At 34.9% G+C, this 24084-nt stretch overlaps 6 protein-coding genes across 12 annotated transcripts; 2 read left to right on the top strand and 4 right to left on the bottom strand.

Moving 5' to 3' along the window:
- Nucleotides 1–898: 898 nt before the first annotated feature.
- Nucleotides 899–3109, bottom strand: LOC140835884 (protein YCF54, chloroplastic-like). Its single transcript, XM_073201297.1, has 3 exons — nucleotides 2740–3109; nucleotides 1958–2202; nucleotides 899–1229 (listed from the first exon to the last, which is right to left on the bottom strand). The coding sequence occupies exons 1-3, from the start codon at nucleotides 2944–2946 to the stop codon at nucleotides 1043–1045; spliced, it is 639 nt and encodes a 212-aa protein (XP_073057398.1). The 5' UTR covers nucleotides 2947–3109; the 3' UTR covers nucleotides 899–1042.
- Nucleotides 3110–3366: 257 nt separating this feature from the next.
- LOC140835891 (large ribosomal subunit protein bL17c-like) lies at nucleotides 3367–5819 on the bottom strand. The gene is given in 3 exon segments (XM_073201305.1): nucleotides 3367–3641; nucleotides 3643–3977; nucleotides 5526–5819. Coding segments are annotated over 3 exon segments (609 nt in total). The 5' UTR covers nucleotides 5725–5819; the 3' UTR covers nucleotides 3367–3566.
- Nucleotides 5820–6210: 391 nt separating this feature from the next.
- On the top strand, nucleotides 6211–8869 carry LOC140835877 (bifunctional bis(5'-adenosyl)-triphosphatase/adenylylsulfatase FHIT-like). Its single transcript, XM_073201291.1, has 5 exons — nucleotides 6211–6486; nucleotides 6585–6695; nucleotides 7574–7720; nucleotides 8452–8550; nucleotides 8627–8869. The coding sequence occupies exons 1-5, from the start codon at nucleotides 6313–6315 to the stop codon at nucleotides 8747–8749; spliced, it is 654 nt and encodes a 217-aa protein (XP_073057392.1). The 5' UTR covers nucleotides 6211–6312; the 3' UTR covers nucleotides 8750–8869.
- On the bottom strand, nucleotides 8830–11179 carry LOC140835867 (calcium uniporter protein 5, mitochondrial-like). The gene is made up of 2 exons (XM_073201280.1): nucleotides 10526–11179; nucleotides 8830–9763 (listed from the first exon to the last, which is right to left on the bottom strand). Exons 1-2 carry the CDS (start codon nucleotides 10931–10933, stop codon nucleotides 9278–9280), a joined length of 894 nt encoding a protein of 297 aa, XP_073057381.1. The 5' UTR covers nucleotides 10934–11179; the 3' UTR covers nucleotides 8830–9277.
- Nucleotides 11180–12732: 1553 nt separating this feature from the next.
- LOC140835850 (uncharacterized) lies at nucleotides 12733–17163 on the bottom strand. Of its 4 annotated transcripts, XM_073201264.1 has the most exons (11): nucleotides 17078–17095; nucleotides 16930–16998; nucleotides 16733–16778; nucleotides 16485–16613; nucleotides 14966–15054; nucleotides 14743–14878; nucleotides 14207–14281; nucleotides 13901–14022; nucleotides 13737–13812; nucleotides 13501–13560; nucleotides 12733–13035 (listed from the first exon to the last, which is right to left on the bottom strand). In XM_073201264.1, the coding sequence occupies exons 4-11, from the start codon at nucleotides 16596–16598 to the stop codon at nucleotides 12898–12900; spliced, it is 810 nt and encodes a 269-aa protein (XP_073057365.1). In that variant the 5' UTR covers nucleotides 16599–16613; nucleotides 16733–16778; nucleotides 16930–16998; nucleotides 17078–17095; the 3' UTR covers nucleotides 12733–12897. The 4 variants fall into 4 exon arrangements, with proteins under 4 accessions (XP_073057365.1, XP_073057362.1, XP_073057373.1 ...); XM_073201261.1 differs by having other exon boundaries at nucleotides 16930–17159; XM_073201272.1 differs by lacking the exon at nucleotides 16733–16778 and having other exon boundaries at nucleotides 17078–17156.
- Nucleotides 17164–19638: 2475 nt separating this feature from the next.
- On the top strand, nucleotides 19639–23950 carry LOC140835835 (ubiquitin carboxyl-terminal hydrolase 2-like). 4 transcript variants are annotated; one of them, XM_073201247.1, is made up of 6 exons: nucleotides 19639–19785; nucleotides 20029–20073; nucleotides 21278–21324; nucleotides 22576–22622; nucleotides 22716–22818; nucleotides 22905–23950. In XM_073201247.1, exons 2-6 carry the CDS (start codon nucleotides 20043–20045, stop codon nucleotides 23676–23678), a joined length of 1002 nt encoding a protein of 333 aa, XP_073057348.1. In that variant the 5' UTR covers nucleotides 19639–19785; nucleotides 20029–20042; the 3' UTR covers nucleotides 23679–23950. The 4 variants fall into 4 exon arrangements, with proteins under 4 accessions (XP_073057348.1, XP_073057352.1, XP_073057355.1 ...); XM_073201251.1 differs by having other exon boundaries at nucleotides 19661–19736; XM_073201254.1 differs by having other exon boundaries at nucleotides 19663–19722.
- The last annotated feature ends 134 nt before the right edge of the window (nucleotides 23951–24084 follow it).

Genomic DNA, 24084 nt, shown 5'->3' with positions numbered 1-24084 from the left:
ACTAAATATTCCATTTTTTAAAAATAATTTATTAAAATAATAAGGATCTCTAACTTAAATACATTGTAATTTCTAAGTTGATTTTAATCAAACACATTTCGAGTTCAAATTTTGTCATTTATATTGTTATAATAATAATTCTAACAAATTTCAAATTCATTCAATATTAAACTCGTTTAAAATCTATATTCCTAATACAATATTTTTTGTTCAAATATGATGCAATCCAAAAATTCGCATCCACTAAAATACCTTAAACAGATGATCACGAACTAATATTAATTTTTTCAATAAACCGAATCAAAACACTCCAAAAATATAACCGTAAAATTTGATCTAGGACAATGGATGGAGGACGCGGAGGAGCACAAGGCGTTGGCCCATACAACTTCGTCACTGAGATCCCGAATTTGCCTTGAGTGGAACGAGCCAACTTTCGCAATCGATTCGAGGAGACTAGTGAATCAAACACACTCGTCCGTGCATGAATCTGTGTAAAGTTATAGAATAAATCGATTTTTTCTCATAGTTCTCTTTTTAATTATTTTTAAGAAGGGAATTCACATTTACCGTGGAGGGAAAAAAAATGTTTTTTTTTTTTCACGAGAATCCGAAAATTTTGTAGCAGAATATTATTGTTATTCATAAATAATGTCTTAACTTTGGATGGACTTGTGGAAATGTCCTTGTTATTGGTGATCGCTTGGACAAACATGTCCATGAACGCAACAACTAAAAATCAAGAAATAGTACAAAGCTGACGAAAAGACGGTTTAATATCGGTTTCACGTCTGATCAACAAGGCTAGACATTGCTCCAAAAGGTGAAATAGTTCACCTTAGGCGCCCACAAGGCTAGACATTATAATGGAGTAGTAATAGTAAACAGAAGTTAGAGGTTGAGGGAAGTAATATGAAACAGATCTGAAAAAGTTTAAAGACATGCATTTCGTTTTGTGTCCCTGAAGACACCATCTCATCACTAACAATTGGAATCTACTGTAAAACGTACACTGTCACAAAAAGGGTAAATATATTGCTCTTCATACCGATGATGTCTTTGGGGGAAGGAACGGCTCCCACCACCCATATTCGTATTTGGTATAAGGAGCTGTCCAGTTTTCGGGCTTTTCAAACTCGAGATTAACAGGATTTGAAGCCAGAGCCTCTTCTACATTGTCAGCTTCGAAGCTATCTTGCAACACGCGGTCCAGTCTTAACTTCATGAACCTACATTCAAAACACAAAATCATTCACTCATTTTCACGTTGAAGTTTCCAGACCCAACCTGTTCTTGTCAAATGGAATAGCACAAAATAAGATAAAATGTTAAAAAAAAACCAAAGAGATGCACGAGTTTACACAATTAGGCTCAGTTAAAACCAGTGGCGAAGCCACATTCAGTATAGGGTGGACAACTGCCCCACGCGTAGAAAATCGTTCTTGATTTTTTTCAAAAATCTTCCAATTTTGGTTTGGTATTGTATTTTTCAATCTCCTAAAAATTGTGAAAATAGTTTATTAAAATTTTTTCCCCTCTAACCTCTAGGTACTCGGCTAAAGACCAAGCCAACAAGGAAATCACAGATTTCAATCTCTCAACCAAATCCTCACTCATACACCACCCAACTCTAGCAGCGTGTAGTCTGAGCATATGTAGATATCCACATGTCCATGCTGATCAGGCCGATTGCCTCCGTTTAGTGAACTAAAGCCCATTTATACTTCGGTTTCATTCTTTCGTCAGGGAACAGTTTTAGTCCAAATACACGATAATTCAACGTCTAAGCTATGCCACATAAAAAACGGAATAAAAATGTAGATGAATCTTAATCTAAGACGGACTTCACAATTCATGTTCTTTAAGCCAAAATTTACGCTAAATGACGTATTGACCATTAGATATTTCATGATATAAGGTGTACTGATCACTGCAGTTATTGAACTATCGTTCTTACTTAATCCAAGTGCCATTGGTTGAAACAAGAGCAACAGCAGGTCTCTTGAGTCTCTTGGTAATATTGGGGAACTTGTCCAAGAACTTAGGTTCAGTCACAAGCCAAAAATCTTGCTCTTTGTCCCTCTCCTCGTAAAGCCTGAGACGCTCAGCTAGAAGTTCCTTGAAATGCTCTTCCTCATCCAACATGAATTTGGCATTCGCCACAAGAAAATGATATGCTTTTTTCTTCTCAGCTTGTTCTTCCTGTTCTCACAAAAGCAAACCAACATTTATCTCAGTCAACACATATGACATAACCTTAGGCGATCCTAAAACCAAATATAACCATATCATTTCATAATTTTTCCTAAAAAATATTCACACTCACATTTTCAAAACTCACAACTTAGTCGCCATTTAGAAATCCAAATTTTCACTAAAACCTATTCAATTATTTTATTATATTCTAAACAATGTGCTTACACTTTTAAATTTTAAATTCTAGGTTCACAACAAAAAAAAATTAAATATCCATAAAGCAATATCACACCAGCTAAACAGATTTTCCTATGGCTTTACATCTCACTGAACACATTCCTTTGAAAACATATAGAAAATATATAACCCATAACACTGAAAATAAAACCATGACATTAAATCAAAACCCACGTCTCATTTTCCTAAAAAGAATTAGGAAGTTTCCAAAGCTACGTGCTTGGTCCACCCTGCTTTTACTGATCGACGGCATTAAATAAAGAACAAGAGAAGTTAAAATATCAAACAGGCAGAGAAATATCTAACCGCCTCAGTTGGATCAGAGGAATCAACCGCAGCCACTGCCGTTTTCACTGAGATTCTTGATTTCCAGCTGCTGATGGGTTTCGAAGAATTCAACAAGGGCAGCGGTTTCGTTGCAGGGATCAAGAAAGGTTTACTGGCATTGTGGACGGGAGCATTCAGCATCACGCCACCTAAACAACCCAGGTTCAGTGTAGTACAACCCAACATAGCTGCCAAAAAATGAACTTTACTTTTAACTTTTTTCCTATGGTAAAAGACACTTTTTTTTCGCTATTTCTCTTCGTTTCTCGGTTTTAAGCAACAGCTCTGAATCTGATTGGCAAAATAGCAGCGCAAATGCAACCAATCTTATCTGATGTAATCACAGTCCCCTTATCCCTCGAGTTTCCATCTCATAAACCCCTCCAGTTGAGAAAATTGCCAAATGCCCCCTCTATTCTTAACCCAAGTTTTTTGGGGTAAATTGTATTTATAGCGTCAAATCTATGTCTCGGATTTTTTTTGGCAAGTTTTCGTATGAATGCTATATGCTACTTGCCCCATGATTTTGATTTCATAAACTGGCCGGTGTGTTCTAAAAATAATTACAATTATTTTTTATATATTTTCTAGATATCAATACAATAATAATATTTTTAACATTAATTATATAATTTTTTAATATAAGTTTAGACATAGCAAACAAATATGAGAATAAATTCATATTCACTTTAAAAGCAAAGCCAAGGAAAGAACAATTAAGTGTATCTTTCACATATAAACAGAGTAGAATAATTTGTTACAAAAATTTCAAGAACTGTTAAAACAGACGAGGGTCCTCGAATCAATCAGACAAGCTCAATATAGGCCATGGGTGCATTGTCCCCTCGTCTGGGTAGAGTTCGGATTATCCTTGTATAGCCTACCCTGTCTTTCACTGTATCTCTCTGGGACCTCCGCAAACAAGGCATGAACAATTTGTTTTTCGTAGATGAAGCCAAGGGCTTGCCTTCTCTTGTGTAGAGAACCATCCTTTGCAAGAGTGATCATTTTGTCGACATATTTTCTCACTGCACTGGCCCTGGCTCTTGTTGTTTTTATACGGCCATGTTTCAGAAGTTGAGTTGTCAAACCTCGTAAAAGAGCACGACGTTGATCAGGGGGGCGGTTAAGTTTTGGCACCCTCCTCCCGTGTCTCATGGCGGAAACTCGTCCACCATTGTCAATCACGGTGAATGAATGGTCAAAATTTGTAGAATCTGCAGAAGTACAACTCATTACATGAATTAGAACGTGGAGAAAAAAATTGTCATTGTAGAATTTGGGCAACATTTTTTTTTTTAAAAAAAAAGGTTATCTCAAGGTACAATTTTTGACAATCATTTGACATTGTAGAATTTGGGCACCATCAAGAAAGATGATTTAGATTTGACAAGTTACAATTTTCCACTCTATTGTTACAACCTAAAACAAAACTTAAATTACAAGAGAAATTTGAGGATGGCAATATATAAATTATTACAAAAAATAGCTTAACAGAACACTGCTTATGCAGTTGGGTTCATAGAATATGAAAAAAAATTCGAACTTCATGATTTATTCTCACTCTTGTGAAAGATCCGTAATTAACAAAAGCCTTATTCTTCTTCAATTACTAAGATGCATCAAACAAATGCCCTGTTCAATTCAAATCCATTAAAAAAGGAAGGAGACTTGATGCTGAAACTGTGAAACGTGAAGGATAACACAGTCGCTAGCTCATGAAAAATGCTGCAAATTTAAGTCTATCTCAACACGGTATCTATTCTTCAATATTCCCAAGAACTAAAAACTCAACTAAATACTTCCTGAACCACTTTCACCATAACATAGATACAGAACAAGAAGAAACGATGAAAGAGCTCAAATATGGAGCCTTCTTCAAACAACTTGAATCAGAAGACTCTCACAGCATATTGACATGAAGTTAATTGGCACAACTTGTAGTATATAATCCAGCACTAACCAAATCAAATAACTACCAACAAAAGTAGCAAATTGCATGGCCATGCCCAAAAGAAAGCTAAATCCCAGAACGATTGATATCACACTTAACAATCACTAACACACTAACAAGCACATGGAGACAAACATTTCTTAAAGTTTTTTCACAAGTGGTGCTGCTAAATATGATATCCCAATTTATGAAATAAATATATGGACAGATTATGGAAAAGAACCAGTCATAGTATCATTGACCCAAACTACCTTGCGAGTTGCGAACAATATATTATATATACTGATAAAATATTCCTAATCTGTCACTCATTTCTTAATAAAATCTCAACTTCAATGCCATAAAATTCCACATTTTCTATGTTTTTGAGTTCTAAACTGATCAGCTAAAAAAAGTGGGGGAAGGAGTTTTCATCCACTTGAATCAATAGCATTTTTCAACACAACTCTGCCAATTCTGTGTCGTCGTTTGTATGAATACATATAAAAAACTAAAAATGACAGTCATCGCTAAAAATTTACATCCAATCCCATGTCTTAACACAACTGAACATCAAGAATTGCGACTACTGAACAAAGAATTTCAATGAGAAAGAACAAATAAATTCGAAAAATCACTAGTTCAATTAAAAGGCACGAAGTAAAAGGTAGCGGCAAAAACAAGCATGTAAAAGCATAAAACCCACGTCCTCTTCTATCCAGGTACAAATAACAATCCGGGGATATTCTCGAAGTACATGATAACATTAACTCTAGCATTAAAAAAAATCAACATTCAAACTCAAAACTACAAAAGAATGTAAATGCGGTACCTTGGGAAGAGAGGAGGGGGTGCAAAGAGGTGAGACCCACAAAAGAGTTGAGAGGTCTCGGGGCGGGTCTGGGCTTGGATAGCCCGAGGCGAGATGGGGTGGGCCCGTTTGGAAAGCAAACGGAAGGGCCCGAAGAAGAGGCATGAACAGAAGGGAGTGCAGCCCGAAGAGAACAGAGATTCCACGTACAAGACGCCATTTTTGTTTCTTCTTCCCCGCTCACGCTTTGCGAGTTTCGTTTCCTAGAGATCTGCAAATTGAGTGGCTGCTCCTCCGTCAGTAACTGGATAATTTCAATTCGCTCCTTTTATTTCATTAATATTCTTTTCTGAACCTAAAATATTAGCTTTGAAAAATTATATGAAATTAGTATATTAACAAATAACAGGAAATTTGTACAAGTAGTGATATAAATTATTGTCTTCAAAATTTTCAGAATTAATTATAATTCTTATCAATCTGGAAAATGCAAGTCTTTTGGTTTAAACCTTTAATCCATTTTTGTAATCTTTTAAATTTAAGACTTTTGGTTTAAACCTTTAAATAATTTAAATCTGGAAAATTATTAAAATCCACTGATTTAACAAATTTTTAAAAGTTTTTGTTTTTTGTTTTTTTTATATTTTGTCAATTTTTGTATATGAGTTGAATTTTAAATTTTATGAAGAATCATAAATGACAAAGAAGTTAATTATTCCCAAGCCACGACTTTACCATTGGTGTCGTCTTCTTGCCACGACTTTACCTCGCTAGTTCAGAGACTGCAACAGCGGCGTCGCCCACGCTGATGTTAAAGCCGTTGCCTTTGTTCTCTTCCCTTAAATTCGTCGTACCATTTCTACATTTACGGCACCCCTCCACACCCACGACGTTTCTCCTTCGTTCTACCGCTGCAACTCTCACCAGGGTTCCCTCTAATCTCACCAGAGCTTCCTCTTCCTTCATGCAACCGCTTACTGAGGTAAGTGTTGAGCTTTGACCTTTGTTTTCTCCGAGTACTGGAATGATTGTGTGTGATTGTTGTCTTGTTGATCTTTCTCTTGACAATTTTGTGCCCAGATGGATTCTGAGAGTTACATGTTTGGCCCATACAAAATCGACCCGAGGGAAGTGTTCTACTCAACTCAGCTTTCATTTGCTTTCGTGAATCTCCGCCCTCTTGTTCCTGGTATGCAAGTTTCATCTTTTATATTTGCGATGTCTTGATGATAAGAATATTTTTTTATTAGCCGATCGAAGTAAAAACAAAATCGAATTTTAAGTGAAAGTTTAATCCACCAATTCACGCACGAAATTCACGAGTCGTCGAGTCCTCCGTGTAGTCGGGGTCTAATTTTGTTTGCTATTGTTTGATGATATAACTGCTGTTTTGGCATCATGTCTTTGCTCTAATATTTATGAAAAAGAGAATGATTCTCTACGAGTCAGGGGCAAGAGCTTGAATTCTACCATCTTCGCAAATGTTTTCTGTTTAGAGTCGTTATGAGCTAAATTCATAGGCGTCAATGGTAAGAAAATGGAAAAGCATAAATTTTTATGTGGTCTGGAGTCTGGCATCATTGACATTTGCATTGAATATTTTATTCCATGTGGGTTTGCTGATTTCTTTTTCTGTTTCTTCACATTTCAGGTCATATCCTCTCGGCTTTCCATATTTGAATAGCGTTTAGTGGTAGAGTTGAGCTTGTAGTGCCATACACAGATTTAGAGGGTAGATATATGTAGAATAAATTGATCTGATGATACGATGAATTGTTGCTTTGTTACTTTGCCATTTTGTTTTCTTGAATGAACAGCAGAGTCCTGATTAGTTCTTGAAATGTGTTAGTTCAAGGGGTTGCTACTAGCTTGGGAAGTTTGTGGTTTATCAAATATGCTTCAACATCATAGCACAGCCATGTTTAGATTCTCCTTTCTATCAGTTTTCTTTTGATTTCTTGAACTCTGCATTTTATATCAATCCATGAAGCCATTAAAACATAATTAGATAATACAATATAACCACTCCAGGGTCGTGTTTCCTTATTTGGTTGACTTAACACAACATACACGTGCTTGTCTGCCCGAGGCGTGAAGTCAAACGCTTTCTTGATCTTAGTGCTGATGAGACCAGTGATCTATGGCTTATGGCACAGAAAGTGGGGAGCCAACTTGAGTCATACCACAATGCATCTTCACTTACGTTTGCAATCCAAGTAAGATCACAAATTATTTTATTGAGGGTGATCATTTGTTTTTTCTTCTGGTCTTCGTGTTTCTTCATCTGTTACGTATTAATTGAGTTGAGTAATTTTCCAATAAACCATCTAGTCAATTTCCTCCAAACTGTGACATTATCTAGTGAAACAAACCAAGTACTAGTTAATCCATTTGTTTGTGGCACCTACATGATCTTACCTGCAAAAAGTTAACGATATCATAGGAACTATATGTTGTTTGATTCATCTTCGTTTGAAATATTTGAGATTAAACTCTTGACATTTTGAAGGCATGTAAAGCATGCATGAACACAACCACATTACTGCCGTTCCTGCGATTTTATTTGAAAGAACTAATCTCTCCAGATTTTTCTCCTTTTCCCTTGTTCCAAGATGATATCTTATCTGAAATTACCTTGGACCTCAACATCTCTGACCACAACCTTCATGACAATTGGGGAAAAATCTCAAACACAAAAATCAATCCCAACAAGAAAGAAACAAAGAAAGAAATCAAATTGATATGTATTTTGAGATTCGGCATTGATATGTTTATATATTTTTAGCTGAAATCGACAATTTTTTATGGATACTTAGACGTAGTAGTAAATTCATTATGATTATGTATATGTACTTGTGATGAACCTAAAATTAATGAAATATTCCTTTCTCTAGTAGCTGTCTCTGCTCTTTGACTGTTACTATCTCCATTTTTATTGTGACCTTAGGATGGACCTCAGGCTGGACAGACTGTTCCGCATGTTCATATTCACATACTCCCCCGCAAAATTGGCGATTTTGAAAAAAATGATGAGATCTACGATGCTGTGAGATACAATATTTTCTTATAATCTTATTCATTTGCAAAAGGATTTTGTCTCTTGCTGCTAACCCGTCGTACAGATTGATTTGAAGGAGAAGGAATTGAAGCAGAAGCTTGATCTCGACAGAGAGAGAAAAGACAGAAGCATAGCTGAAATGGCTGAAGAGGCAGATGCATACAGAAAGATTTTTCTTCGAGTATAGTATCTTAAGTGTTGAGTTTATGGAAGTTCCCAGGATTTGGAGTTATTTATGATTGAATATTTTGCCGGTTAGAAGGTGGATTTTCTTTTGGTTTTTATGGCCAGATATGGAACTCTGTTATATGGTTCTTTTGTATTTCTTGATGCGCTATTGCTGTATACTCAGAGACACACAACCTACATCTTATAATAGTTCATATATATGTTGTGAAATAGCTCCTAGTTCATCACTTGTAGGACCAGTGAGCCAATAATTTCATGATACAAAATGTATACTTTGAGAATAATGTCGACGAAGCCGGTATACAAAATTATCTGTAAATAGTTAGAAGCTAGGACAAATAACCAGCATCAGAACATCTTTCCAAGTACTAGCAGAATAGAGTAACATATAATTTTTACTTCCGTTGAATAACTTTGCTGAGGCAACCAACAAGAATTTAGGCGCAATCCTTGTAAAGCAAGGAGCCTTTAGTTTGTGAGGTCAAAATATGCCTATAAATCAATAACATGGATAGATTGCGTGATGTCAGTGACCGTGTAAAAGGTCCTCTGGATCCAATTCCACCCCCGTTCGTCGTTTGATGGATGCACACGAATCCACCGGCAATTTGCATTTATTCTGTAACTCCAAAAACCTCTGAATATCAAAGTTATACTTCTTTATGAGCTTTCGCTGCCTTGAGAGGAAGAGTCTTTTCAGCAGATCTTGGTAGCTCGGATCTCTTGAAGTTACCAGAAAATAAGCATAGCCAATTATAATTCCCGTGGTGGTAGTGAAAAATGCAATTGGCTCCATCACATCCCAAGAAAATTCCCAGAATGTTAGACGAAAGAAAAATCCGACCTGCGCCACAGCAAGCCCCAATCCAGTCCACAAAATGCGGCGTACTTGCTTGTGTGCAAGCACGTCGATTTCTTCCTTTTTCTCCTGCAGCTTCTTGAGCTCATCCTTACATGGGTCGTCCCCAGGTAAAAGATCAAGAGGAACTGCCCTCCGAACCAGATCAACCACCTGAAGAGATACACATTGAAAGAAAAATGATGCTGTGCTCTTGGTATTCGAAACTAACCAGCAAGTCTACACAAAACACATGGCTATGATATTCTCAACAACAAAAAAACACATCGCTATTAACTGCTTCATGACTCTTAATGATGGCAACACACAATCGTAACTCGTTGGTTAAGAATCACAATCTCTTTCAAAAAAAAAAAGTGTACTTTCTGATATCTGCTTAACCAAAAGCTTTCTGATTTGGTTCTTCTGGCATTGAAACAAAGAGGCCTTCTTTGGTAAAGATGAAAAAGTGTTAAATGGTTTGTTTCATTTCATCCTGATATGATTGTTCGCCATTGATCAAACAAACAACTAAAATGATTTCTTGGGCATTTCAAACAATAATTCGAAACATCAAACAGTCCCTTTATATCTTACATCAGAAGCACGAGCTCAACTATTCTTTCCCCAATAAGATAGCATGTAACCTTTGACTCAATCTTTAATTTAAATAAACTCGAGGCTTTAGCAGTTCATCATATTACAAAACAATTATGACCCGGTTTCTTGTTAAGATATCATCGGAGATCAAATAATTCTTCCCCACTTTCTTCAACCCACATTCAACTGTAGGAATCCCAAAGTCTAAATCAAGATCATCTTCACAAAACCCGAGAAACCCTTATAAATAATTCCCTATTGTTGGAATTCAGCACCCCGATTCACATAAAAGTATATAACATATAATTAGATAAATAAAGAATGTGAATCTGATGCCTTATCTGGATGAAGATAAACTTTATCCCGGAACAGCAAAACGATGCCGGCCTCATCCAGAACTCGAGCGAACGCGGCGGCTTCATCCGCCGACTTGGCGACACCCAAGCTCTCACAGGCGCGCAACAGCTCTCTGTAGGTGATCACCTCCTTGTTCTCCATACCAAGCTTCTCCTTCAACGACTTCACATTCACCAACCTCATTAGCCTCTTCGCCTCCGCATAAGTCATCGTAGTTTCACCACAATAATCGTTCTCATTCACACTACCACCGCCGCTCACGGCGGAGCTACAGAATTGATAAAACAATGAACCCATCAACTGGGAAACGGGTCTGGGCCTGGAGCACCGGATGGCTGAATCAAATGCCCGTTTCAGTAGATTTGAGCCGGTACTTGTTCTCCACATGTTGAAATGCAATTCACTTTACGATGTTGAAGATTTGGTGGCGTTTGTGGAGTGGGTGGTGCAATTATATCACCTATATGTTACTCTTTCATTGAAAAATTTCTAAAATGAAAAGTGGGTGAGTGCTGGATTCTGCCATAGGCCATTGATGAATCGTTGAAAATTTTGAAAGGACGACAAATCAAAGGAAGAAAAGGTTATATATTCTGGGAATCCGGGACCTAGCGATCGATAGCGAAATCCAAGATATGAAGCTCAAAAAGTTCACTGAATAAAAAAAGTTTTATATCTTTATGTAAAAATCTCATGATGTTAGAAAGAATTTTTTTATAACTTTGTTTCTTCAAAAACGATGTAATTTTTGAAGAAAGCAACAGTTTGCTCAATATTTCAAGACTATGGGATTTGGAATTTCTATAGTTTGAGTAAATTATTAGTCACGAAGACTTCTATAAGGCTATCAGATCAATTTTATGAGATGAATATCCGACATGATCCCATTTATGAAATTGTATTAATATGTATTGTATTAATATGTATTTTAAATATATTTTCATTTAAGATATGGATCGAATCGATGCATCTCACATGTATTAGAGCTCTCAAACGGATTGGTCCTCCAATCAGCGGAGTTGGGAAAACCTCGACATGTCTCACTGCAAGCTGCAGTCAAGGCGGTTCTATCCGAAAAATAATAAAAATTACGAAAACAACACTAATACTTGAGATTCGAAACAAAAATATTAACAATATTACACATTAACATAACAAATAATAAATGTCACAACCAAACAAATCATATAAAACTTTGATATCAATTATTATACTTTGTATAAAAAATCACATACTCAAATAATATTAATAATATAAATAGAAATTTAATTACAAACAAATTAAATTCTAGTTTAAATTTATAGAAAAACATATTTTTTCTAACAAGCCGCTAAACCGTAACTCAACTTATCAATTTATCACGGCGAGACATGTAGTCTAATAGACCTAATCCGTTTTGACGGCTATAATAGATACAAATATAAATATATGAGATCGTCTTACAAGAGATCTCCTTATTGATAATTTATTATATCAATTGTGTTGTGTACAAGTTGTCTAGTAGTTTATTTTTTAAAAAAACTGAAAATCTTATTAAGTAATAAAATTTACTATTTATCAAGTTAACCCAAATAGATGCCGAGAACAACTATTTTCTGATATATTGTATTAATTTACGAAAATTATACCTTATTTTCCACAAATAAACTTATTAAACAAAACTTTATTTATTTTTTAATTAAAGTAGATAATGTGATTACATCCCTATAAATATGAGTTAAATTAAATTAATGCCTATTGCCCCCTCTTTAGTCGTATCTCTAACAAAATAGGAAAAATAATGGAGCAAACCCTCTTTGACCATTCTATAAACCTTACTTTATTACGCCTTTTGAAGTTCTTGTCAATAAAGTATTTGACCAAATCCCATAAATCAGTTTTGTAAGAAAAGCTACATTTTAAAATGTTGTAATGATGATCTAATTTACTTTTTCCTTAAAGTAATTAACAAGATTATCCGTAACCTTTTTTTCCCAAAAAGATGAATATAATTTTCTAAATATTACACAAATTTCTAATATATTTGTAAAAAAAAATACTCTTATATTATATTAATTAAAACTATTTTGTTACATGTATTTGAGACATTTTATTGCATAAGAACGATTGTAGCTAAATGCAAGAAGTTTATTTTCATGTTTTGGGATCCAATTAATTTTTTTATTAAAAAAATATCTGGAGAGCAATGACAATTATTGGTTGGGGTCGCCTCGTTGATGCAGCTAAACTCGAGCCCAAAATATTTATCTTCCTGAAGATACAATTTATATCTATATCACGAGTATATCGACGCTTGTGATGTTAATACAACACGCAACCCCGCATGCTAAAGAAGTATACCATGAAGAATGTCATTTGCTATGCCTGGCCTTGTTCAAGGTTTTAACCAAACCTCTAGCAATTTTCCAGAACCAGAACAAGTTCATCATTGTCAACACAGGAGGCACTGTAAGCAAACTGTAAAATCCCACTGGATACACTTTCTTGACCTGATAGAAGCAGCAAAAACCGAAATAAGGTCACATATCTAAGGCGAGCTTCGCATTTTGATGTGAACCTTAGAACACCACATAGACCATAGCAGACTCACCCCACTCCACAAAGTTTGGTGCGCGTGGATTTCAAGATCTGTGACTGGATACGAACCAGAATACAGTATTTGACATGGAAACAAAGTTTTACTTTGAACCCCACGTTGACATCTTATGAATAAGGGTTGTGCGGAACTAGTAATTTAGAAAGAGCAATTTCCCGATCACCAAGATTTCTTGTATAGACAGACTCACAGTGTTACCACATGATTGGCTAAGATCCCAAAAGTAATCCGGGACCAACTTTAACTGGGAGAGCAGACTTAGAGCAGCTAAAAATTTTGAGGTCCAAAATAATTCATAAAACTCCAAGCGGGAAAGCTATGCCTTACTAGCAAATACCAAAATTTAAAGTCAATTTACCTGATCAAAATGCATAAACATGTGGTAGAAAAAGTACACGAACAAGATAATCCTGGCAACCTGAATAAGAAAGTATACATGTTACAACAATCTTAATATGATGTACAACCATGGAAATATGAATAGGATTATATCCTTCGCATTCAATACATTTTACAATTGTGTGAATACTTTGCAAATACAGCGAGAAATTAAATTTCAATAATTTGAAAGCCAGTAAAAAGGACTGTACATACCAACCACCCAAAGAACAACGCGATGCCGTTGTAGGTGTAGAGTTTAGAATTCTTCAAGCCAGCAACATCAAGATACCTGAATGTCAGTTGAAACTGAATTAATATAATACCTCAAGAGACAAACTAAAGGAGGATATTGCAAAATTAACATCTCCTAATCTTACCATCTCAGATTAACAAATGGAGTCGTGCTTTCACTAAAGAGAACCATCAATATATAGATTTGTGCTTGACCGCTCAAAAGAGATTGAATGATTGAGTACATAGAGAGTCCATGATGCACCACCTAGCCCAAAAAAAAAAAACACCACATGAAAACCTCTCCCGTGAACTAAGTTACAGCAAACATTTAAAAAAGAGAAAGATATATCAAGACTTTCCGAGTACATAAAACAAGGCAAGATAAAATATTAAGATAGGCAATGATAACAAAAATGGAAAAGCGAATTTGGTGGGATTCCCGTACTTACATACTCCATTCCACCTAAAGTTGGAAAGTAGAAAAATATCATTGCCAAGTCTGAGAGAAAGTAGCCGATGGAAACCTGAATGTTAAAAATAAAATAAAACTGAGAGGATGTATCAATGAGAAATGGAAATAAGATCCACAAAACTTATAATCGCATACGAGGTTAATCTAATGCAAATGTGAAAGAGGAGAATGTTGTCTCAAGTGAGTCTGATAAACAGACAGTTTCATTTGATTTTTTTCAATTTAGTCTTTTTAGAGACATTCACTTAAATGCTGCTGCAAATCTATGTATCAGCACAGCACTGGGGAAAAGATATTTCCTCAAGGCAAGAGAACAGACTGCTATTACAATTATACACATTATTACAGCCTCAAGAAATTAAAAAATGATCACTTTCATGGCTCAACAAACTGACCGACATAAAAGACACATTTCAAGCAATATAGCAATGATTTTCAACAGCAAAAAAAAATCAAATTCCGGATCATATATTACCGTCTCAACTATACATGGTAGTTAACAATTAACATTACCCCCATTATAGTGTCGGATAGATTTGATGTTCTATAAATCATCAACTCGTTTTGTGTGTCAACAAAAAGATCTGAAACAGCCAACAGATATAGAGAACCAGCTGCTACTACAATTGCATGGAAAGTGGAGAATCCCCTGTATCATTATAAGTTGATCACAACAAAATTTGGGTTACAATAATAAACTTTGGGACAAATTGAAAAAGAATCGATTAATCATAACCTGTTGTTCCACTCTAGTTTCTGATTATTGTCAAGCTTGGGATATCCGTTAATGAATATACCGCTGACTACACCTGTTAGTTCATAGACCTTCAACACCAAAATTGTATCACTTCAAAAGGTAAGTAGAGATTCTTTTTGAAAAAGAAAAAGAAGTAGAGATGAGCAAAATACTGGTAGGATTCAAAAGTATAAAAGATCATTCGAATCCAGCGTACAGTGAATGTTAAATCATGAAAAAATTGTTCTTCCTCCAATTAATCCTATATCCTGTTTCAGCATTGGGAAGCTTCTGCTTCCCTTAAACAGAGGCGAATAAAGCTGCTTCAGGGCAATAGCATAAATGTAAATTTATTTATTTTTTCTATGATATTATCACAGCACCACACATTGGGATTTTGATAATAAGCTCAATTAAAAAACATAATAATAGAAGAATCTGTGAGCTCTCTAAATTCACGCCCACGCCCACACCCTCAGTTAAGATCCTCAGTGAAAACATTTCTTATTGACAGTGGTAGGCCATCATTAAACAATGTTGGTTTAAAGTGCATCCAGCACCTCATGAAACCCCCTATATAAAATTTATAGGCATTTTAGTTCCTATGTTTTTTAGAAAGAAGCTAATGCGTCCTACATGAACCCAATATGATATTTTTCATTCAGATTGATTATTTTATCATTTATTGAATATTTTACTTTTCTCATAGAAAAATGAATAACTGTCCCCCTTTCTTACCCTAAAATCCGAAGTGAGAGAAAGCTTATTTATTTTTAAAATCTATTTATTTATTTTTTACAGTTCCCGGAACATAAAATGTGATATAAGCAATACCAAATAAAAGTAGGCGCATGCATATGCAACTATGGATACAAGGTTGTTTGAGCTTAGGGGTTTCTATGCAACTCCAAAATTTCACGAGGAGGCTAGTGCACTCTACCCAACAATGTTGTGTTGATATGATTCCTCAGTGGTCCCACGGGAAATTCTGTAATAATTAATAAAGGTTGCAAACTCTGCCACCAATTACTCAAGTCTCTGAATTTGGACCAACTAATTGTTTAATATTGGAAAGGAAGAGCTATTTTGGGGGAGGCCAATCATTTAGTTGGCGTCGATTGAAACCCACTGAGCGCATCAGCTTTTAAAGGAGAGCAATGTCACGATATGAACTTGGTTTCACGAGCAACTGTCTTTTCGATCTGTACTCTCCTATAGGTGTTATGAGATAACATGTCAGTCCATCCATGTACTTCCATCTGCACAACTTTAGAAACCATCTCTGGGTAACCAGAGAAGCTAAAAGACCAGGAAGAACTCTCCATCTAACAAGCACAAAAATCCCCTCTAACTTTTCCCAAAATCAAATGGTTTCCTCATTCAATCGATATCAATAAAAGATACTGATATCTTATGTTACAAAACACAATGCCCATAAAAGAACCGAACGCAGATAAATCCAGTACAAACAAATATTATACAGGAAATGAGAGAAAAGGCAAGCATCAAACTAACTTACAATTTTGCACATCAAAATCCCAACAAAAACAGAAGACAACCAGTGTAACTGTTTGGTTGGTGTAGCATGTCCCGCGATGCCAATCAACCCAACTCCAATCCCCAAAAACCACATCCCTTTTCCTTTTTCCTGCAAGAACACAACAAGTCCACTCACTTCACAAGAAAACCATTACAAACCTCTCCCGGATAAGCATATGTGGTGCGTTAAGTCATCTATATCGCAAGAAAACAACAATTATAAGTTACCAGAATAATCGGAAGAAGATGATCAAACGCTGAACTGGGCAGTATTCTATTATGGAAGAAAAAAAAACACTGCTAATAAAAAGGGAGACGAATCCCATTTGTAGAGAAGGTGGGCCTCCCCGTCTCACTAACATTCACACAAATGGCATGACGCAGATATCGAAATAATTAAGGAAAAATCAAGAATTATCACTTACCGGGAGGAGTAGTGGCAGTAGTAGAAAAAAGTTCAAAATTGATCTTCTGGGCAACAGTCAGCCAGCAGACTGAAAATCAGAGCAATATTTTTTAAATTTCTATTGAAAAATTACTATCAATAAAGATTATACTTTTACAGCTGCATACAATAAATAAGGCTCCAACTCCCTTCACAAATCACAAGCAAGTAGCAATGTTGCCTACTGAAAATCTGTTCATAATTATTTGCTAGCGGCCATGAATACCAAATTTTCAACTGTTTTTATATGTTTTAGGTCAAAATTAATAGTTTATTTAAATGCTTCTTCCGCGTCAACGACCAAATTTATAATAATTTTGCTTAATAAATAATTTTAATAATGACAAAAACTTGTGCGAGACGATCTCACCAGTCGTATTTTGTGAGACAAATAAAAAATATTACTTTTTATGCTAAGAGTATTACTTTTTATTTTGAATAACGGTAGTGCTGACCCGTTCCACAGATAAAGATTTGTGATACCGTCTCACAAATGTACGAAAACATATAGATGTGATTATTTTTTAATTAATTTAATTTGATCCTATCTGAATCTAGCTATTTGTCAAAATAAATGCAATGATATGGTTGGGAGGTATACTGATTTGATACAACCCTCAACCCTCAACTAGTTGAGGTTGAACTAGTTGTTGACCATGGTGTCACTCATAAAATAAGAGGAATAATTATTTATGAAAAAATTAATCATTTCGTAATTTGTGAATGAAAATTTAATAATCATTTTTTAGAATACTTAAAGATTCGTGGCTACAAACTTGTAAAAAAAAAAGTTCATAATTAGTTTTAAAATATCTGCAAACACATCCTCAATTTGATGAGTAGGTCTCTTGTTGATGGTTTCACGAATTTTTATCTATGAGAAGGGTCAACCCTACTAATATTCACAATAAAAAGTAATACTCTTAGCATAAAAAGTAATATTTTTTTCATGGATGACCCAAATAAGAGATATGTCTCACAAAATACTACTCGTGAGACCGCCTCACACAAATTTTTGTCAAATATGATTATATTTTATGGAGTTTACTCAAATTTAAATTTATGGTTTATTTTAAAATACAACATATACATATTTTTTTTAAATACTATAATATATATATTTTATTTATATATATAAGTATTTTCACGTGACTTTCACTAATGTGACACCTTTTTTTTTTTTTTTTTTGTGAGGTGGGGTTTGAAATGGAGAGCATCTTCGTGTGCAAGTTGAATCCTATGCTATATGTTGAAAACGTATGTCCTGATTTGAAGGACATCCCAAAGGACAATTTACACGACAACCTAATTTCAACGAGCAAAATTAAGAACATTTAAGGCTCCTTTCACACAAGATAAGACGGACACAAGTTTTGATATTTGGGACGGAGAAAATACCATATTTATGATGACACTCAATTTTGTACACCTAAAAACCATAAGTAAATAAATGACAAATTGAATAAGGATTTGATTTATGAGTTAGTAGTTGTTATTGGAATAATGACAAAACTTATGTGAGACAGTGTATTTTATGAGACAGATCTTTTATTTGGTTCATCTATGAAAAATTATTACTTTTTATGCTAAGAGTATTGTTTTTTATTGTGAATATTGGTAGGGTTGACTCGTCTCATAGATAAAGATTCGTTATACCGTCTCATAAAAGACTTTCTCTGGAACAATACCATATGATTGAATCAAACGATCTTTATCCATTTTTACATGTTTGGATTCGAAAAAAATATGAACCTCATATATAAAAATAAACGTGGACGAAATTCATTCATGTACAGAAAATATATTGGTTTTTATTAAGAATCAAATAGGCCAAAAAAATATTAAAAAAATCAGTTAAATTGTTGTTAGATTATTTATTTTGAACCTTAAAAAAATGTATTATATTTTAAAATAATCGATAATAGTGAATTATTTGGTCAACCAACTGTTGCTCCCGTGAGTGGGCAGTCACACGCCTATGGGCTTCAAGCGTTGGGCTTACTCTTAACAATATCGGCCCATATTATTATTAGTCCATTATGATAAATAAGCTTACCACATTAGCGATGGGGCCTTTCATTACATGGGCCAACTATAAATCATTACTCGATTATCATCTAAATTGAACATATTATAGTTGTTCGGATAATTTGATTAAATAATTTTATATTATTACACAATCAAATCCACGAAAACAATTCTCACGTCCAAATTAAATCTAAATAATTTTAAGAATTTTTTTTAATTTTATCATATAATTTTCTATTTTTAGTAATATATACTATCTATATCTATATTATTAAACTTAACAACTCGTATGAACTAAATTTGGTATGCGAACTTGATATCAAAGTTTCTTTATAATTTTTTTTCGTAATATATATTAGTTAACTTCGATGTGACGTGAGTTTATTAGTAATTTTTGTCTATCTTTTTCTTATTTTCCTATCATTTATATCTAATTTATCTAAAAATTTAAATAATCTCAATAAGTCATATTTAATCTATAAGTAGTATTTTTAATAAAATTATATATATTTTTTACATAAAAATTATCAAATAAAAACAATTTATGCATGTCCGCGTGACATACAATTGTATTAACAATAAATTTGTATATTTTTCCCCTAAAAAACAAGTTTTAAATCCTTGTTCCAAAAAAAATTTAATTCGAAATATTTACTACAAATAAATAAAATTATAAATCAGTATTTTGTTATCCACTCTCCGTAGAACTCCAAGCAGCGTAGTAGAGCTTCGGCAACCGAGGCAGGTAATAAACGCGCCGTAAGTCGCCGCCTCTCTGACGCCATTCGCGGCCTCCCATCTTGAAGTGGTAGGTAGTCGAATAATCTATTATTTACTGAGGGACTTCGTATGTTTCGTTTCATATGGATTGACAGTGCGTCTTAGCGTATTTTTGTGGAAATTAATTAGGTTTAATTTTGTTATTGCGCGTCGTTGTGTGTGTTCAACGCTTTCCGCGTCTAAATTGCGAGCGTCGTTGAGAATCTGAATTGTATAATGCACAAAACTTGTGCTTTTATAAACCTAAGCTGTAAAATTTGGAATTTTGCAGTTGGATTAAACATCATGTCTTGGTGCACTATTGAGTCGGATCCTGGTATGTTTTTCTTTGGTGTTTCATCTTATGTTCCTATTTGTTGAAATGGAATGTCATGGCTAATCTGTTTTTCGCTTCAGTGGGAGGTGCCTGAATTTCACTATTTTTGGCGTTCAAGAGTCGATATTTTATAGCAAAAATTCTATTTTTTGCAGCTTTGATAGGAAAATCTTGATTCCTGACATATCCTTATTTCATTTATGTGTACAATGTGAGAAAGAGCTCTACTGAGAACCCAATGGTGTTTTTTGAGCTCTCTTCTATAAAGCCACAATTTAGTGTTCTAATACTTGTTTTGTTGGAGTGTTGAAAGGATGGTTAGAATGAAATCTGTACTCTTAAAGCTGTTTATTTTCATTATGCAGTTCTTGGTTTTCCCATACATTTTTTCAGAGTGATAAGGATGCATCCTCTTCATATCCTCCATTACATATCTCTACTGCTGTAAAGGATAATACATGGTTCTAATGTTTTGTTTGGACTCATTTGATCTTAAGTACTAAAACCATAAAATGTAGCCAAATAAATTGTTTTGATACTTAGGACCAAGTTTAGCAGCCTTGGTGTATAGATAAGGACCCACATGATCGCAGAAGTGTCATCCAAAAGATATACTAACTTAGTAAGCTACAAAGGCAAGTGATTTTGACTTCTGAATCACCAGTTTAGTAAAAGTAGTAAATTATTGCTCTTAAACCAATTGTGAACCATGTATTCAACCTAATTTGAACCTTCTTTTCTGTGAAAATTTGGTCCTCCGTTTTGCAAACACAGTTCAGCAATCTTCTGTTTATTCTTAAATTTTACAAATGAATCTTTTTATCTAGTTGGTAGCATTGGATCACCATCATCTTTGTAATTACTGTGCCAAACAGTGAATACATATTGCCATCTTGTACGGATTCTGTGCCTATGTGCTGAGAAACTTTTTTTTTCCTTTTTGGCTCTTGACGTTTCAGTGGAAGTTATCCCAGGGAGTGCATGCTTTAGCGCATCTTTCTAAATGTCCTCAATGAACTTGAGAAAACCTCTGTTATATTCCTTTCAATACTATGAATTATGCTAAAGTTATTTCTCCTGCATTTGTTTTGGCTTTTTCCTCATATTGACTCTGTTGGAACACTCCCTTGAGCTTCTATCTGGGCTTAGAATAGGAAACCCAAATTTTGCATTCCGTTGTATTGAGTTTGCTTTCTTGCTGCAGGAGTTTTCACCGAACTCATTCAGCAGATGCAAGTTAAAGGTGTTCAGGTATAGTTTTTGATGCATATTCCTCTTGCTAGGTGCTCTGAAATTGAGATTGTATTGCTTAGATACGCTATTCAACACCACCCACTATAGGATTTTCTTTTGTTTTGGTGAATCTTTTTCATTGAATTTTAGATTATTTAACTCGAATACTCTAGTTTAAGTAAACAGTTGGAAATGGGAGATTGGAATACATATGAGTTTCTGTTTTCTTTCTTAACTTGGGGGAATGATTGTAATATGGTCAGATTTGAAGAAAGAAAAGATTATTGCTGCAGTAAGGCATCTCATGTAACATCTGAAATTGCCCTGTGTTTCGCTGCAACAATTAGATGGGTTAAGCTGTTCTGCCTGTTGAACAGATATGACTAGATGAATATAAGTGTTTCCAGACTATAAGCTAGATAAGCTCAAAGGCTGTTGAGTAGTTGGGTTCCTGGGAAGATCCCTCTTTAGACTTGGAAAAAGGTTAATATGTTCACATCTGAAAAGATTATTGCTGCAGTAAGGCATCTCATGGAACATCTCAAATTGTCCTTTGTTTCACCGCAATAATTTCACACTGACTGCATAAATATTAGATGGGTTAAGCTGTTCTGCCTGTTGAACAGATAGGACTAGATGAATATAAGTGCTTCCAGACTATAAGCTAGATAAGCTCAAAGGCTGTTGAGTTGTTGGGTTCCTGTTGGGTTCCTGGGAAGATCCCTCTTTGGACTTGGAAAAAGGTTAATATGTTCACATCCTACTTTCTGGTGATCAGTTTTATTTTATTTCATGGTATTTATTAAATACCAAATCCAATTATTTGTTCATGTATCCAAAAGAAAGACACTATTTTTACCCTCTGGGAAGTCTCTATGCTCTGATGCTTAGAGCCTCAGCCGCAGCTTCAAAAGTCATAATGCTGAAGATTCTGGTAGTTATTATTTAATTTTTATCCCGTTAGAATTATCCCAAGGAAAGTACTACTATTTTGGTGTTGCTTTTACTGGGAGTAACACATAATTCAAAAGTGGAAGTTTGGAAAGTAAATTGGAGTTATCTCGTGACAAGTATTTTTTTCTTTTCCCAAACTGGTAACGATAATTTTTTGTTCTGGACACGACTGAAAAATTATTGTTTGAATGACTAGTTTGGTTTAAGATTGAAGGAAAAATGAAACTCTGTTGGCTGGCCGACTCAGTTCTCTCGAATATTTTAATTTTCTTATTATGGTTTAGCTTCCTTACTTCCTTTGCTATTCTCGAGCAGGTCGAGGAGTTGTATTCACTTGACCTCGATTCTCTAAATAGTCTACGGTAAATCGATTAATCCTAGTCGCTGTTGTAAAATTCTTTCGTCGTATTTTTTCTTTCATTTGTCAAAACTTTTTGGATCTTTCTGTTTTTCAGGCCAATATATGGGCTCATATTCCTCTTCAAATGGCGCCCTGGCGAAAAGGATGATCGTATGGTTATTAAGGATCCAAGCCCAAACTTATTTTTCGCCAGCCAGGTTCATGTCCATACCATATATTTTGGCAGATGTTTGGTAGTAGAATTTTAGGATAATGCAATATCAATTCTCTTTAATGATTACAGGTGATCAACAACGCTTGTGCCACACAAGCTATCCTGTCTATTCTGATTAACAGCCCTGACATTGATATCGGCCCAGAGCTGACCGCTCTGAAAGAATTCACGAAAAACTTTCCACCTGAGCTTAAAGGTTTGGCTATCAATAATAGTGAAGCTATTCGTGTGGCACACAATAGTTTCGCGAGGCCTGAGCCCTTTGTACCTGAAGAGCAGAAGTCTGCTGGTAAAGACGATGATGTCTATCACTTCATAAGTTACATACCTGTTGATGGCATACTGTACGAGCTCGATGGACTGAAGGAGGGACCTATAAGCCTGGGACAGTGCCCCAATGGACAAGATGGTGTGGAATGGCTACAAATGGTGCAACCAGTGATTCAAGATCGTATAGAGAGATATTCAAAGAACGAGATAAGGTTTAATCTGCTTGCGATAATAAAGAACAGGAAAGAGATGTACACGGCGGAGCTCAAGGAACTCCAAAGGAAGAGGGAGCGAATCCTCCAACAGCTTGCCGCCTTGCAGTCTGAAAGAATGATGGATGGCAGCAATATGGAATCGCTAAATACAACACTTTCAGAAATAAATGCTGGAATCGAAGCTGCTACAGAGAAGATTTTGATGGAGGAAGAAAAATTCAAGAAATGGAGAACTGAAAATATACGCCGTAAGCACAATTATATACCTTTCTTGTTCAACTTCTTGAAGATACTTGCTGAAAAGAAGCAGCTGAGACCCCTCATAGAGAAGGCCAAACAGAAAGCAACCAAATCCTAGATGAGTGAGCTGCAGTCATTGACCTTTTTGCTCGATGACAACTGTTAATGATTTTCAGTAATTGCTTATTATCTGGATATGCGTCATATGGAAGGCAGATACTTTTACGTATGGATTGGTATTTGGGAATGCTTCTCTCTCCTCTTTCTTTGTGCGTACTGTTTACCGTTCTCATGACAAAGGCAGTCGATGTATGAGATGTTTAATAAGCAATCTATAATATGATCGAGAATGAAGCATTTATTGTAACTTAAAGATTTAAATTGTGTTCAGAGTTGTTTCAAGTACATTTAGTTCCAGTTCTACTTATTGATGAAAATGCTCTATGAAATCTATATAAATAATATAAAGTAGATAAATGTGAATTGAGCTTGTGCAACTCCATTCATGAATTGAAATCGAACCA

The sequence above is a fragment of the Primulina eburnea genome, chromosome 1 (genome assembly GCF_022965805.1).
Source record: "Primulina eburnea isolate SZY01 chromosome 1, ASM2296580v1, whole genome shotgun sequence".
In the NCBI taxonomy this organism is placed as follows: Eukaryota; Viridiplantae; Streptophyta; class Magnoliopsida; order Lamiales; family Gesneriaceae; genus Primulina; species Primulina eburnea.
Note: the sequence above shows the minus strand (reverse complement) of the source record. Positions and strands in the feature narration are given on the sequence as shown.